At 41.3% G+C, this 14,956-nt stretch overlaps 1 protein-coding gene across 1 annotated transcript in view; it reads left to right on the forward strand.

Annotated features, from left to right (window-relative positions):
• The window catches only part of grid1b (glutamate receptor, ionotropic, delta 1b), a 484,036-nt gene that overhangs the window by 403,045 nt on the left and 66,035 nt on the right, over positions 1 to 14,956 (forward strand). Inside the window, exons 6-7 of the mRNA XM_016439916.1 lie at positions 9,132 to 9,305; positions 12,123 to 12,284. Of these exons, the coding sequence (XP_016295402.1) occupies positions 9,132 to 9,305; positions 12,123 to 12,284 (336 nt within the window). The remainder of the gene's footprint in view (positions 1 to 9,131; positions 9,306 to 12,122; positions 12,285 to 14,956) is intronic.

Raw genomic sequence — 14,956 nt, forward strand, 5'->3', positions numbered from 1 at the left:
CCGGGGCAGGATGTGTCGAAACGCCTCCGTCTGCTTCTGCGCGGCGGAGAACTGTTGGGCAAAGCCCTCCACCGCTTCGCCGAATAGGCCGGCCTGGGAGATCGGGGAGTCCAGGAAGCGATGCTTGTCGGCCTCCCTCATATCCGCCAAGGTCAGCCATAGGTGGCGCTCCTGGACCACCAATGTGGACATCGTCTGACCCAGGGCCCGCGCCGTGACTTTCGTCGCCCTAAGTGCGAGGTCCGTCGCTGTGCGCAGTTCCTGCAGCACACCTGGGTCAGCACCACCCTCGTGCAGCTGCTTCAACGCCTTGGCCTGGTGGACTTGCAGGAGGGCCATGGCGTGCAGGGCGGAAGCGGCCTGTCCAGCAGCACTGTAAGCCTTAGCCGTCAGAGCGGACGATAACTTACAGGCCCTGGATGGAAGGCGTGGACTACTCCTCCAGGCAGCGGCACTTTGCGGGCAGAGCTGCATGGCAATAGCGCGCTCAACCGGAGGGATGTCCACATACCCTTGGGCCGCCCCCCCGTCGAGGGTGGTGAGGACGGAGGAGGCACCAAGTCTATTTCGGGCAGAAAAAGGTGCCTTCCAAGACTTAGTGACCTCCTCATGCACTTCCGGGAAGAATGGAACCGGAGGCGGCTGCCGACGCCCGGCCTGCGCCCCCAGGAACCAATCATCCAGCCTCGAGCATTCGGGAGAAGGAGGAGTCCTCATCTCCAGAGCCCAGAGCCTAGTCCGATGCAGCGATCGACATCCTGTCCTCTGCCTGTGTCCCACACAAGATGCTGGACCCCGGACCCCGCGAGGACCCAACACACTCGTCCGGAAACCCCAGGTGGTGCGCCATGCTTGAGGAATGAGAGGCCCGCGGAGACGTACTCGACGGGGAAGCTCTCACCGTAACCCTCAGGTCTCCCTGACCATGAACCGAAGTAGCCCTCCGAGAACCGGAAGAGCTAGAGCGGGGCATGGCAAGGGGGATACCCCCCCCGTTTAATGAGGAGGTATCTAGACCGCAACATCGCGATGGTCCTGTTCCCGCACTGAGAACATGACTCATCCATGAGCGCTGCTTCAGCGTGCTGTAAGCCCAGGCACGAGAGGCAGCGATCATGACCATCAGATGGAGGCAGGAAACGACCGCATCCAGAAACGCACGAGCGGGAAGCCATCTTTAAAAAGACGCCCGTCGCTCGTGGAGCTCTTTTAGATATTTGCTCTTTTAGGAAAAAAAGGAAACACTCTTTTAGAGAGAGCGCTGAAGCGCCCAGGGGAGGTCGCGGCAAGACCGCAGAATGGCAGCTGCAGCACGCCGAAGATGAGCAGCACTGAATGGCAACCCCCGCTGACGCGCCGTAACACCAACGCCAGCTGTTTCTTCCAAACACTCGCGGAGATTCGTCCTGAGAAGGCTCGGCTCCGAAGCGAAAAGCTGATGTGCGTTTGCACGCGCTCTCCTTTTATACCTGCGCTGCGGGGCGGGGTGCGCGTGGCGAAACACGCACGCCAACTGTCATTGGCTTGTTTAGTTTGCACTCGAAGGTGATTGGGCTCTCGGGCGAGATCCCAATTCGTCAGTCACGACTGACGTAACGTAGAACGTGACTGACTGAAAGGGAACAATATTATATTGTCCCATCAGAAATCAAATACACAGATTACATTTGCTATCTGCCGCTGTAACTTATTACAAGAATTCTATAATAATTAAATTGTTTGTATTATTATTTCTTGCTGATACAGTTGCACAATTTGTCAGCATAGTACATTTCTACATGTACATGTTTTGGTTGTTATGGAATTATATTTTAATGTAGTGTGCATAACAACCACATTAAAACATAATTGTATATTTCGGTATGATAATAACAACGCATGTCAATTGAATAATCTAATACCAATCTGTTCTCACTCCCAAAACATTAAATATCACCTCATGTCACTATACAGATGTCAGAAGTGTCCTATAATACCCGTTTAACGACACTGCTGTCAAGACCATTGTTTTCAATAAAAGCTTTGGCATCAGTTTATTCATAAAAAGGTCACTGGTATTATATCATTATACTTTTTTTTTTTCTCTCAAAATATATTTATAATTTGAGGCCCACGTTTGTGTTTATTTCTAATGAAAGATAAAGTCACAATAATGTATTCCATGATGGCTATTTATTCCACCTACATTGTTGCAAAACTCCAGAAATATGCCTAGACATAAAAGTTGTTAATTGTATTATGATTAATAAATCAATAACTTATTAGATTATTCATTAATAAAGACTTATTTTCATGCTATTGATTGTACAATACAATGTTATTATCTCAGAACAATTTTATCATATTGTATTTGAAAACTAATGCATTTGGACATTGGCCATCACGTAATTTCTTGGTTACCTATGTAACCTTCGTTCCCTGAAGGAGGGAACGGAGACATCACATTGACCGATAAACTGGGGATCTTGCTAGAGAGACCATTCTACTTCGAGTGTAAACTAAACGAGCTAATGCATATTGGCATGCGATGATTGCATCCAGCTGTCGCTGATCGCAGCATGAGTATAAATAAGCAGCAGGTGCAACACATACTCAGGTTTTTGCTGAGGAGCCGAGCTGGGGACCCGGCCGCTCAGTGGTGGTACAGCAGCTGTGGTGAGGGGACATGATGTCTCCGTTCCATCCTTCAGGGAACGAGGGTTACATACGTAACCGAGACATTCCCTTTCAGTCTGTCACTTTTGACGTCACGTCGAATTGGGAATCCAGCGCTTGCAGGCTCACCACCTGATCCCTGAATGGAGTAGTAGGAACCTTGGGCACATAGCCGGGCTGGGGCCTCAGGGTTACCTGGGAGTCAGCCAGCCCAAACTCTTGGTACGGTTCATCGACCAAAAATGCTTGCAGGTCCCCTACCCTCTTGATGGAGGCCAATGAAACCAGGAGTAGGGTTTTCATTGAAAGAAACTTCAGCTCGACTGACTGCAAAGGCTCAAATGTAGTGCTCTGAGCACCAGAGTCAGGTCCCAAGAGGGTATAAAGGCTGGACGAGGAGGATTCAACCTTCTAGCCCCCCTATGGAACCTGATGACCAGGTTGTGCTTCCCAACAGTCTTCCCCTCCACAGGGTCATGATTTGTGGAAATAGCAGCAATGTAGACTTTAAGGGTGGAGGGAGACAGCCTTCGGTCCAATCCTTGCTGCAGAAAGAAAAGCACAACTCTGATTGGGCATCTCCGGGGTCCTCTCGGTCAGAGGAACACCACTCGACGAACAGGTTCCACTTCAAGGCATAAGCATGTCTTGTAGACGGTGCCCGCTACCTCATGGGGAAGGTCACCTAGAACCTCCGCGTCCCATCCAGGGACCAGACATGGAGAATCCAGAGGTCCAGATGTGGCTGCCACAGGGTGCCCCGTCTCTGAGTCAGAAGATCCTTCCTCAGAGGAATCTGCCAGGGAGGGGCTGTTGCGAGGAGCATTAATTCGGGGAACCAGGTGAGTCAGAAGATCCTTCCTCAGAGGAATCTGCCAGGGAAGGAATGTCGCGAGGAGCATCAGTTCTAAAGGTCTGGTTGGGCCAATAAGGCGCAACAAGCAAGACTTGCTCCTCGTCCTCCCTGACTGTGCACAGTGTCTGTGTGAGAAGGCACACTGGGGGAAACGCATATTTGTGCAGGCCCCGCGGCCAACTGTGAGCCAGAGCGTCTGTGCCGAAAGTTCCCTCGGTTGTATACAGCTGGCAGTGGGACATTTCTGGAGAGGAGAACAGGTCTGCCTGAGCCGTCCCGAAACTTTTCCAAATCAGCTGGACTATCTGGGGATGGAGTCTCCACTCTCTGGAGAGCGCAGCTTGTGACAGTTCGTTGGCCGCACGGTTGAGCAGACCCAGAATATGAATGGCACGAAGCGACCTCGGATGCTTCTTACTCCAGAGGAGGTGAAGGGCAAGTTGTAACATGCGACGGGAGCGCAGGCCACATTGTTGGTTGATGTACGCAACAGTCGCAGTGTTATCCGTACAGACCAGTATTTGCTTGCCTCATAAGCGCCCTTTGAGATGGTTCAAGGAAAGGTGCACCACTAACAACTCTAGGCAATTGATATGCCACTGCAGTTGGGGGCCCATCCACACCCCCGAGACTGCTTTCCCATTGTACGTGGCACCCCAGTCGGTGGTGGAGGCATCCGTGTGTACCACAGCATGCCTGGAGACCTGTTGTAGGGGCACTCCTGCCTAGAGAAACGTACGGTCTGACCACAGGCTGAATGTTTGGTGGCAGACCGGTGTGACTTGAGACTGTGCTAGTATAAGCTAGTCGTCGAGATAGTTGAGAATGCAAACTCCTTGCTCTCTCAGGGGAACAAGAGCCCCCTCCGCAACTTTCGTGAAGACACGGGGAGACAGGGACAGCCCGAAGGGCAGGACCTTGTACTGATATGCAGGTCCTTCGAACGCAAACCGCAGAAATGGTCTGTGGTGCAGAAGGATCAAGACATTAAAGTATGTGTCCTTCAGGTCGATCACTGCAAACCAATCTTGGTGACGGATGTATCCGAAGATACATTTCTGTGTCAGCATCTTGAACGATAGTCTGTGAAGGGCCCGGTTCAAGACACACAGGTCCAAGATTGGCTTTTTTGGGTACAATGAAGTAGGGGCTGTAAAACCCCGTCTTCATATCAGCTGGAGCAGTGTCCTTCACCAGTAGGACTGCGATCTCTGCACGCAATACGTGAGAATCGGCTGCCTTCACTGATTTGAAGTGGATGCAGCTGAATTTAGGGGGACTCTGGCTCAAATGGTACAGCGATACATTTGCAATGTAGATATTAGTCATGTGAAATGAGCAAATGCATTTTTCTCTCACATTTGCATTTGTTAACACTTTCAGTTTGATGCGCGGAGAAAAAGGAGGACAGCATACAACCGCTGAGGACGGAAACTATAGCAATGCAGAGCTGTCAGTCAACCCCCGTGGCCCGGCCCTGTACAATGCGGCGTCACACTGCATGAGAATCAAAACGGCAGGCCTAGTGAGGCTGACTTGGTTTAAAGGGGATTAAAAAATGAGCAGTGGCTGGATTTTTATCATTGTAGGGTGGTTGTGTTCACACACTGCCAACACACATTTATGTCCAAACACCATGTAAAAGTGGATTTTGCATAATAGGTGCCCTTAAAATACTGAGGGTGCTTTAGAAAGTGTGCTCAATAGCCTCAATTCACATACATTTTCACTTATATTTTTGTCCCGTCCATTGCTCTTTCGAGTCTGAATCCCGCATATATATGCGGATGTCATTCACGAAACTTTGCAGCATGTATTTGGCAGAAAAATAAAAGTTCTATACAAATTCTTAATGGATTATAGGCTATATAGAAAGGACACAAAGAGCACTGCCTTAATTGTCACTAAAAAGCTGCCCCTCGTCACCATCGCGATCTCAAGTTTTGTTATAATGAGAGGATTCGCGAGCTTTCACAAGACTAAGCACTGGACAAAAATAAACCTTTTGATTTTCTCCAGAGCGCAAACACAAGTATGCACTGGATAGATTGCCAGATCAGTTTCAGCAAAATGATAGTGAATAAATAATATCTCTAGTTTTTAAGATCCCGAGCACCCATGGGATCGGCACCTATGTTCACAGCATCCAAACATCAAATTAGAAATGGCTGAAATGATTTGAAATCACTTGTACCCTACCTGATCGAAAAAAAAAATCCAGTCTTTCACTCTGCCTGTGTCAGTTTGAGTCTTGCTAATGATTTGAATCCTTGCCGCCAAGATGCTCCTCCATTGGTCACGGATCATGGAAAGTGAAACTTAAATCTGTCATAGGGGTGGTTGGATTTATTCACGCACGTTAAAAATATTTATTAAAAGCTTCTTTCTTTTCAGATTGTTATTGGCAACATTATCATAATAGGCTGTATATTAACTTATTGGCAGAAAACCGGTTGTTCTATGTGAAATCAGACATTGAGCACCCCCATATAGCCAAAATGGCATGATCATAACACCTCTGAGAATATTCGACTGTGAGATTGGTAGTCAAATCAGGCTCCTCCTATCGAAGCATCCAATCTTCGACTATTTGGGGTCACCCCTAGATTCTAGTTATGCTGTTGTACCTACCAACAGGTTCTTAGGTTAAACACAGTATTTAGCCTTTTTGGTCAGTCAGCATCACCAGACATACCATGTTAGCATCACCAGCATAACCCAGCTAATGGAAATTGCTGTTGGTCTGAGATGATCTATTTAACAGTTAAAAAAAAATAAAAATAGCTTATCGGTACTGGCTCTGGTTTGAAGTGTACCAGTATGAGATACTGTATGTGACATTTGAATGTGTTCACCAAATATCTTCACAAGGTGCAACATACAGTTAACTAACTGTAGGTAACTATTATGTATAATGTGAATTCTTCTCAAACAATACCTTTGGTCTCAAATTTCTACACTCAAAAGATGTCAGAGGGGTACAATCTTTATTTTTTTTGAAAACCATTTCCATTGCCATTCCATGTTTTTAAATAACCAATTTGCAATAATAATACCCAGTTAAACCCAGCACAGCCTTCCCGATACTGCTTAAAAATTGCTTGTATATTGATTGTTTCATATTGTTTGAGTCCCTCTTTCCTCAATGTCCTGCATGCTATAAAAGAATCATTATGCTATTTTCTTTTGCCACTTCCTTTTCTCTCTGTCCTGAGGCATTTTTAAAAGACAATCATAACTCAACATATACTGTTTATATATATAACTTCATTTTCAATAACATATTGAGCTGTTGATATTGCTATTGATATGTCATCTATGGTGACCAGGAGGGGACATGTTCGGTTCATCCTTATGTCGTAGCCATGCGATGTTAAGTCGTGGCCTTGAGATGCTATGTTGAGGGAACAACATCCATTTTTAGTGGCCACGACTTTTTATGTTGAGGAAACAAGTTTAATGCGTAAACAAACCTGCATGACCATAAAACCCGGGATTATTAGAAATGGATAAAACATTTGTTTATTAACATTGAACATTTAATTTAATATTTGTTTATTATTATTATTATTATTATTATTATTATTGTTATTACTACTATATTAACTTGTTAAGGCTATATTTTTATATTTTGTTGTTATATATGCTTATTTCCCCTTTCAAGTTGTGTATCGCTTTACATCATTAATGTTCTGTATAATTATGCTAGTATTTGCTACCATATATTTTGCAAATACTAAACACCTGGCAATTATGCCAATAAAGTTTTGACTTTATGATTGTATTTATGCCCGTGTGTGATGACAAATGAGCATGTTGTGTTTTCATTTACAAATGAAACTACGTGAATGATTCATTCCTCAACAAAACACTATAGTATTTATAATTATAGTCTAATAATTAGCCGAAATAAAATGAAATATATATATATTAAATTCAACCTTTAAACTGCATTCCAGTAAAAATTCCGGTCAGCATAATCAAAGCTTTATTAGCATGTCAAGCATTTACAGTAGGCTATTATTTACAGAACTATTCATAACGTTAAGTAAAGAGATCAAAATAAAGGGAAAAAAAACAAATATAAAAATATAATCAATAATATAAGCTAATAATAATAATAATAATAAAATACAAATATTACTGGAAAAAGACTTACAAGAGTGTGGGATGGATAAAAATGTTTTCTTGTAGGCCTATTTTATTTTATGTACTTTAACATTTATTCATGTTAAACCTTGTTCGAATGCTGTCTACATCGCGCGCAATACAGTCCAGTAGCCAAGGCCTATGTTTAATATAATAATTGAATAATGTAATAATTTCTATAATAATTAATATAATAATTTCTTAATTCAAAATAAAATATTAATAAATCCATCTCTGATAATCTCGGGTTGCTATGGTCACGCAGGTTTTACGCATTAACCTCGTGGCCACGAGAAAATTATGTTGTTCCCTAAACATAGCATCTCGAGGCCATGACTTCACTTCGCGTGGCGACAACATAAGGATGTTGTTTCCACTACAAAATGATCTCGTGCCCATGACATACAGTATTATCACATTCCCACAAGTTAATATGACATTTCCACAAATTAATATCTTGTGGCCATGACATATTATCACATTCCCATGAGTTAATATGTCGTGGCCACGACAAAACTAAGTGAACCGAACATGTCCCCTCCCCTGTCACCATAGTCATCCACAGGCAGCATCCTAAAAGGAGTGGACCTTTATAAGTGACTGATATGAAACCTTCTATATCGGTGTACACCAGACAAACAGCACTTCTCATGTGAAGCACATGAGTCTTGATCTACAGTTAGTTTTTAACTGAGTTTGATGTTAGCATTCTGCTAAGCTAACAGCATAATACAGGCAAACCATATAGCCTATAGCACAATCAAATATTTGGCAAGATTTAATTTAATTATGATGATTTTCCCCCCTTCATTTTTAAAGAAAGAAATGTTAATATTTAAAATCATAATTTCTTGACTCATGAAGGCTAAATGCAATGTTGCCTTGAATTAGTCTAAAATGACGTATCTTATCCAGAAGTATGATCCCTTAAAATACTAGTAGACAGCTCCCTAGACAGTTTAAACCCAATTAAACCCTACTTTGTTGATTTATTTACAGTAGATCTGAAACACAACATTTCAGGGACAAATTATATTATCTTATTGTTTTAAAAAGTGATGCATGACATATCTTTTTTTCATGGTAGCACATTATTTTTAGTGGTAGCAAGTCCAATTCTCACTATTAACTAGTTTATTAGCATGCATGTTAGTAGCATATCAGCTGTTTATTAGTACTTATAAAGCATATTTAATGCCTTATTCTGCATGACCATGTTCTAGATCTCTTAACCCGATCCCATATCTAAACTTAACTTACTGTATGAGTTTATTAAGGGAAAACTCTTAGTTAATAGTCAATATGTGTTCCCTATTCTAAAGATATACTTTTTTTTATTTCAAACAATATAGATTATTTACCAATGTAATATATAATAGATAAATGAGCAATATCACACAGTAGCCATGTGATTTGGCCTGTTTCATAAAGAAGCATGATTTCTTTGTATTTTGTTTCTGTGTGAGTTTAGGAGATCAGTGATACTGAGATTATGGAGCTGGCCCACAGTTCCTTGGGAAGGATGACCGTCGTCAGGCAGATTTTCCCTCTTTGGAAGGATAGCAGTGTGAGCTGTATGAGGAACAACCACCGTATCTCCTCACTGCTCTGCGACCCTCAGGAGGGCTATCTGCAGTCGCTGGAGGTCAGTAACCATAGAAACAACATCATCATCAGGTTGCTGATGCATTATAGGAGATCAAATCCATATGCAGTCTCAAACCAACCTCTTAAAACAAGCAAAGTTAAGATCAGGGATTTTCAACCTTTAAAGACATGGGGACACAGACTCTTTGCTAAAACAGTGTTTTTTTTTTTTACCTTTTATTGCTAATTTATTCATTTTTAACTTGCCCTTATGCGGGGTTTCATCGTTTTAGTTTTAGTTAAAAGTGTTTTATAATGTGTAGAGTTTCTTTTTTGTTTTGTTTGTTTGTTTTTTCACAATAGTTTGTTTTTATGCATTCTCTGAGATGAATATGAGATTGAGATTGAAAGAGGTCTCTTATGATCACCAAGGCTGCATTTATTCAATAAAACTACAGTAAAAAAATTTAAAATTGTGAAATTATTTCTGTAATGGCAAAGCTGGTATTTCAGCAGGTATTACCATGGGTGTAGCTTGGGACTGAAAGATTTTACTAAATATTATATGTGTGTGTGTGTGTATGTAACAACGGAAACATAGATTTCATTTTCATTTGCAATAACCTTTTATTATACAATTAACCACAAACCCAGTTATTGTGTCCAAGTGTTTTCCTCCTCTGCTGTGACGTCCACATATCTGCTTGAACCCCTTGAACCCACATGAACACTAGTTTCATAGTACGGAACAGATGGCTGAGCTTTGCACTGCACTGCACATACTCTGGGGGCTTACACCTCAATTATTCATGAAAATGAGGGTTAAATGTTCTTTGATGTTTAATCACCTTGACAAGCAAAGCACTAGTTCACAGCAGTGACAAACCTGTCAGCTTTTCGTCTGCAAATCTGCACTGTCAACACAAGCATCCACCTTTGTGTTCCTTTCCCTGTCACTCAAGAAACAAGCAATCACTGGAGTCATCCACACAGCTTTTGCTAATGCCTCCAACGTGCCTTAGCTGATGGTCAGTTCCAGCAAAGTGTGACAAATGTCTTCCTGTATGGACCTGTCAGCTCAACTAGCGTGCCTGTCATTCAATGATCAGGAAGCTGTTGTCTGTACAGTAGGGACAGGTACTATGTTTTATACATCAGCTGGAATGATAACTGACACCTAGCAGGTTGTAACACTCAGCAAATGTCATACTTGGATGAGAAATGGCCATGAAAGTTTGATTTAAATCCGGTGGGTCATGGACAGATGACACTTCCTGATGCACATTCAGCAGAAAGTGTGCTGGAGTGAGAATGCATCGTTGAAGCGTACAGCTCATAACTTGAATTACATTTTGAAGGTCATTTCTTGGAAAAAAATTAAAAAATATACAAAAAGTGTTTTTTAATAAAAATAATATTAAACATAATAAAATTGTAAAAATATAAATTAGTACTAATAATAATAATAATAAGAATAATAGTTTTGGTAAGTAATCTGGCCTATAAGACCCATTAAGGTTAACAAAAGAACCACCTTAAGGGTCAGAAATTCATCCAATGCCAGCCCCAAGCATAAAATGAGAGACCAAAGAGCAGTGGACAGCCCTAAAACTGGTTCCTGTATCCTTTGTCCACGGTCCGAAGATCCCAGGGTGACACATTTGGCAGAAGCCACTACATAGCCAAATGGTTGGAAATGGGTGTTAAATTAATAGGGGTTTAAAATTCTCCTTTCGGCACACTGAAATGTCTCAACAGCAGGGAGAGGCTTAACACTGGAAGCAAGGGAACTGTTATATAGTAGGTGCCCAGCCATTCTATGGGGGGCAGCTTCTATAACAACCTCTTGTGTCCTAACACCCTCGGACAAAGGGACAGGTACTGCACTCTGAAAGCCCTTTTGCGTGCAGTAGCAGCAAAACATCAGGTAGGAACTGACGCCTCCCTGAAACACCTTTTGCGGGTTTAGCTAAACAGCCCCTTGAGGACATCAAGGAAATATGTGTGAGCATCTCTGAGAATCCCACAGTTTTCTTTGTGGGAGCCTGCCCTCATGTTCCTGAGCACCAAAGCATCAGGACCTGTCTTGCCTAGTCGACTCTGGTTATGACACTAAGCTTTTGCTGGTGGCTGTACACGTGCTTCAGACCCTCGTCGCACCCATAGTTTCAGATACTGATCGCCTAGTGAACTTACGTAAGGGAACTGTAAGTATTTTAGATTTACTACTAGTTATTGCACAAATATGTATGAATGAGCATCAGAACAGAGGGTATGGTGAAGGAAACAATACCACTTACTGAAATGTATTATGTCACTTATAATTTGTTTCAACCGTGGAAAGATGTCAATAAATCAGTTTGTAAACATATGCCATGTAATGTAACATTTACCTCATTAAAAACATAATTCTATCAATAAAGAGTTGATATAAAGACACATGCAATGCAAACGCACTTTTATTTGTGTTGATTATTAAAAATTGTGATTAAATAATTATTAAATACTTTATTGGTAACACTTAAGAATAGGGAACACTTATTCACTATTAACTACAACTTTTCCCTCAATAAATTCCTAATTTGCTGCTTATTAATAGTTAGTAAGGTAGTTGTTAAGTTTAGGTATTGGGTAGGATTAGGAATGTAGAATAAGGTCATGTAGAATAAGGCATTAATATGTGCTTAATTAGTACTAATAAATGGCTAATATTTTAGTAAAATGCTTGCTAATAAGCAACTAGTTAAGAGACCCTAAAATACAGTGTTACCACTTTATTTAATTTCATATAGTTTCAGCTAAATTAAAGCATCATTTTGTTTTTTTGTAAAAACAATTTTAATGCATCACTATTTTTTTTTCCTTTTGATTTCAGGTGTCCAATTTGTATCTTTATGACAGCGTATTGATGCTGGCCAATGCATTCTACCGGAAATTAGAAGATCGGAAGTGGCACAGTATGGCCAGCCTCAACTGCATCAGGAAGTCAACCAAGCCCTGGAACGGAGGCTGGTCCATGCTGGAGACGATCCAAAAGGTATGATGTGTTTGATGTTAGGAATTTTTCAGTGCTGCATGTCACACTGTTGGGGGGATATCACATCTAGCACGCAAGACTAGAAGTGGCAAGATGGAGAGTAGTTGAATAAAAGCAACTGTGACAAGATGATAGTTTCCTTTGCTTTACATCAGGTCCCAGACATATGGCTTTTTGAAATGCAAATTGCTTTCATTAGGTTGTTTCCTGTCTTCCCCTCTCACGGCTGCAATCACATTTCTCTTGAACACCAGCACAGCGGTCAAGCTGAGATAGCTGTTGGTTGCCCTCACACAGAGCTCTCTTAGGGGCCACTGAAAGCACCTGGGTTCGATTGACGTCAGAGTTCGGTATGTTTGGATGATGTGAACGCTGTCTTCCAAACTCGGGTGCGCACGCGCGAACTGTACCCGAGTCCGCTTAAAAAGGGTGGTCTGGGGTACGGTTCAAGTCAACTCCGGTACGGTTCGCTGCTGATGTGAACGCAATCGTACCAAATCACGGAAGTGAACCGCTATTAATGACGTATTATTTGATAAAAATGTGTGTTTGTGTGTGTTTCACTCACTTTCTTGACAAGCGTGACTGACGTGCTGCAAGCAGAGAGCTGTATATCTCATTTCTATTCACCTTCAGAGTACTTTAGAGCATTTGCAGTACATTCGTAAGGCAGACGTAAGTGCCGTTATATACTGAAGCTTTGGAAACAAACCAACGGTTCAAAAACATAATTATAAAATTGAAGAGAGCCTTGCTACGCATTTTGCCGTCTTCTCCTGCGCCATCGTTACTAAGCAACGGGGTAAACAGCTGCTGGCTTGATGACGCAAACGAACCGCGGTTCGGACCCAAATAATATAATGTGAACACTGTCCAGCGGGGGCAGGGGGAGGGGGGAGCAATCAAACTCGGGTTCGGACCAAGCAATCGAACCAAGTGTGAAAGCACCCTAAGTGTTGAGCGACTCACACCACTCTAGACTGGTAAAGAAAACACGGTAACATTTTAGTATAGGGACCAATTTTCTAGTTGCTTATTAGCATGCTTATTATTAACATATTGGCTGTTTGTTAGTACTTTTAAAGCACATATTGTCACGGTGCACACACACGCGAGGGACGAGGAGACGCTGGAGAATATGTTGACAAGACTTTATTTGCACCAAGGGAGACGAACACAGGAAGACGTACATATTCTGTATGGCCATAATCTACATCCTTAATCCTACACAATACCTAAATTTAACAACTATTAATAAGCAGCAAATTAGGAGTTTATTGAGGCAAAATTCATAGTTTGTTAATGCCGAAAATTGGACCTTAAAATAAAGTGTGACCAAAAACATTAAGATTCCTTTCCCAGATAAATTAGCTTCAGATAACTTTTATTAAAAAGGTTAATAAACCAAAATATATGGGTTTAACAGTGTTGTTTAAGAAGTATTTATGTCGTTTTTTTTTTTTTTGTAAAGTTTTAATTGCCATTTGCTGCAAAGGCAGTATTTTTAGGTTTTCATCTTTTTTTTTTCTTTTCTTTTCAGCTTTATTTGAATTAACATTTTTAATAGCTTTTGTTAACAATATTAACACCGTTTTATAAGTTGCAATAAAACCTGCTTGATACGTACCTATTTGTCGACCTATTTATTTGCTGATTAATCCATGCCAATCAGGACTTCATGATTATATTTAATTTTGCATACAGTTGATGATTATTTCACTTAATATTGTAATCACAATTATTAATTTGGATTAATAGAATCTACACAAAATGCAAATATGTTTTGTTTATCACTTTGTGTAAAAATTCATGGTTGGTGAACTCTGACCTTTGAATTTCTATGATGAGAAGACATGTGGCCAATGGAAGATTAATATGTCACAAGGTCACCTCTTTACTGAATTTAAATGTTAATGTAAATGTTTATTAATTTGTTAAATGAATGAATGAATGAATTAATTAATTAATTAATTAATTGTAGGGTATCAGACCGAATCAGACAATTTAAGATTCGATCAAGAACATGGTTGAAACACGAGGAGCCGAATTCCACAGAAAGGCCCAAGACACAGGATGTTCGTAAATCAGATCCTGGCACCACAAGCCTGATGCAAGTCCACCAACTAGCAGCTTTGAGTAGCTCACAGCATTTAAACAAAAGAACACTTATTGACAATTCCAAGGAGATTGTCAATTTTGGGGCAAGTAGGCAAGATTAATGGTCAAAGAGATGCACAGCATGACCATCACATGTAAACCAGTGATAGTAATCACGATCACGAGCTCTTTGGATTGACTTTCCCTCCCCACCTAGAAGACAAAGAACAGACTGAAATTTCTTATGAGAGACCTCTTAACCTCTGGTCTTCACAGAACATGTCCTTTTGTTCAGAGAAATGGCATAGAAACGATCTTTTACAGATGTAGATGCACCAAAATGAACTCAAAAAGGCTTATGAACTAATATCAGTCCATTGCGTAACTCCATATCATGTATCTAACCCACACATTAGACTATCATGTTTTAATCACGTATTGTGTATGTCTTTTTAATAACTATTGAATAACTTCATATTCATGTTTAGTATGTGTGTGTTTGAATCTTCTTGCTTGAAACGTTTCTTCCAATCAATTCTTTGTCAAATGTATCATATTCTTGTTATAGAAATCAT

This window comes from Sinocyclocheilus anshuiensis, unplaced genomic scaffold (assembly GCF_001515605.1).
Source record: "Sinocyclocheilus anshuiensis isolate Anshui unplaced genomic scaffold, SAMN03320099.WGS_v1.1 scaffold151, whole genome shotgun sequence".
Classification (NCBI taxonomy): domain Eukaryota; kingdom Metazoa; phylum Chordata; class Actinopteri; order Cypriniformes; family Cyprinidae; genus Sinocyclocheilus; species Sinocyclocheilus anshuiensis.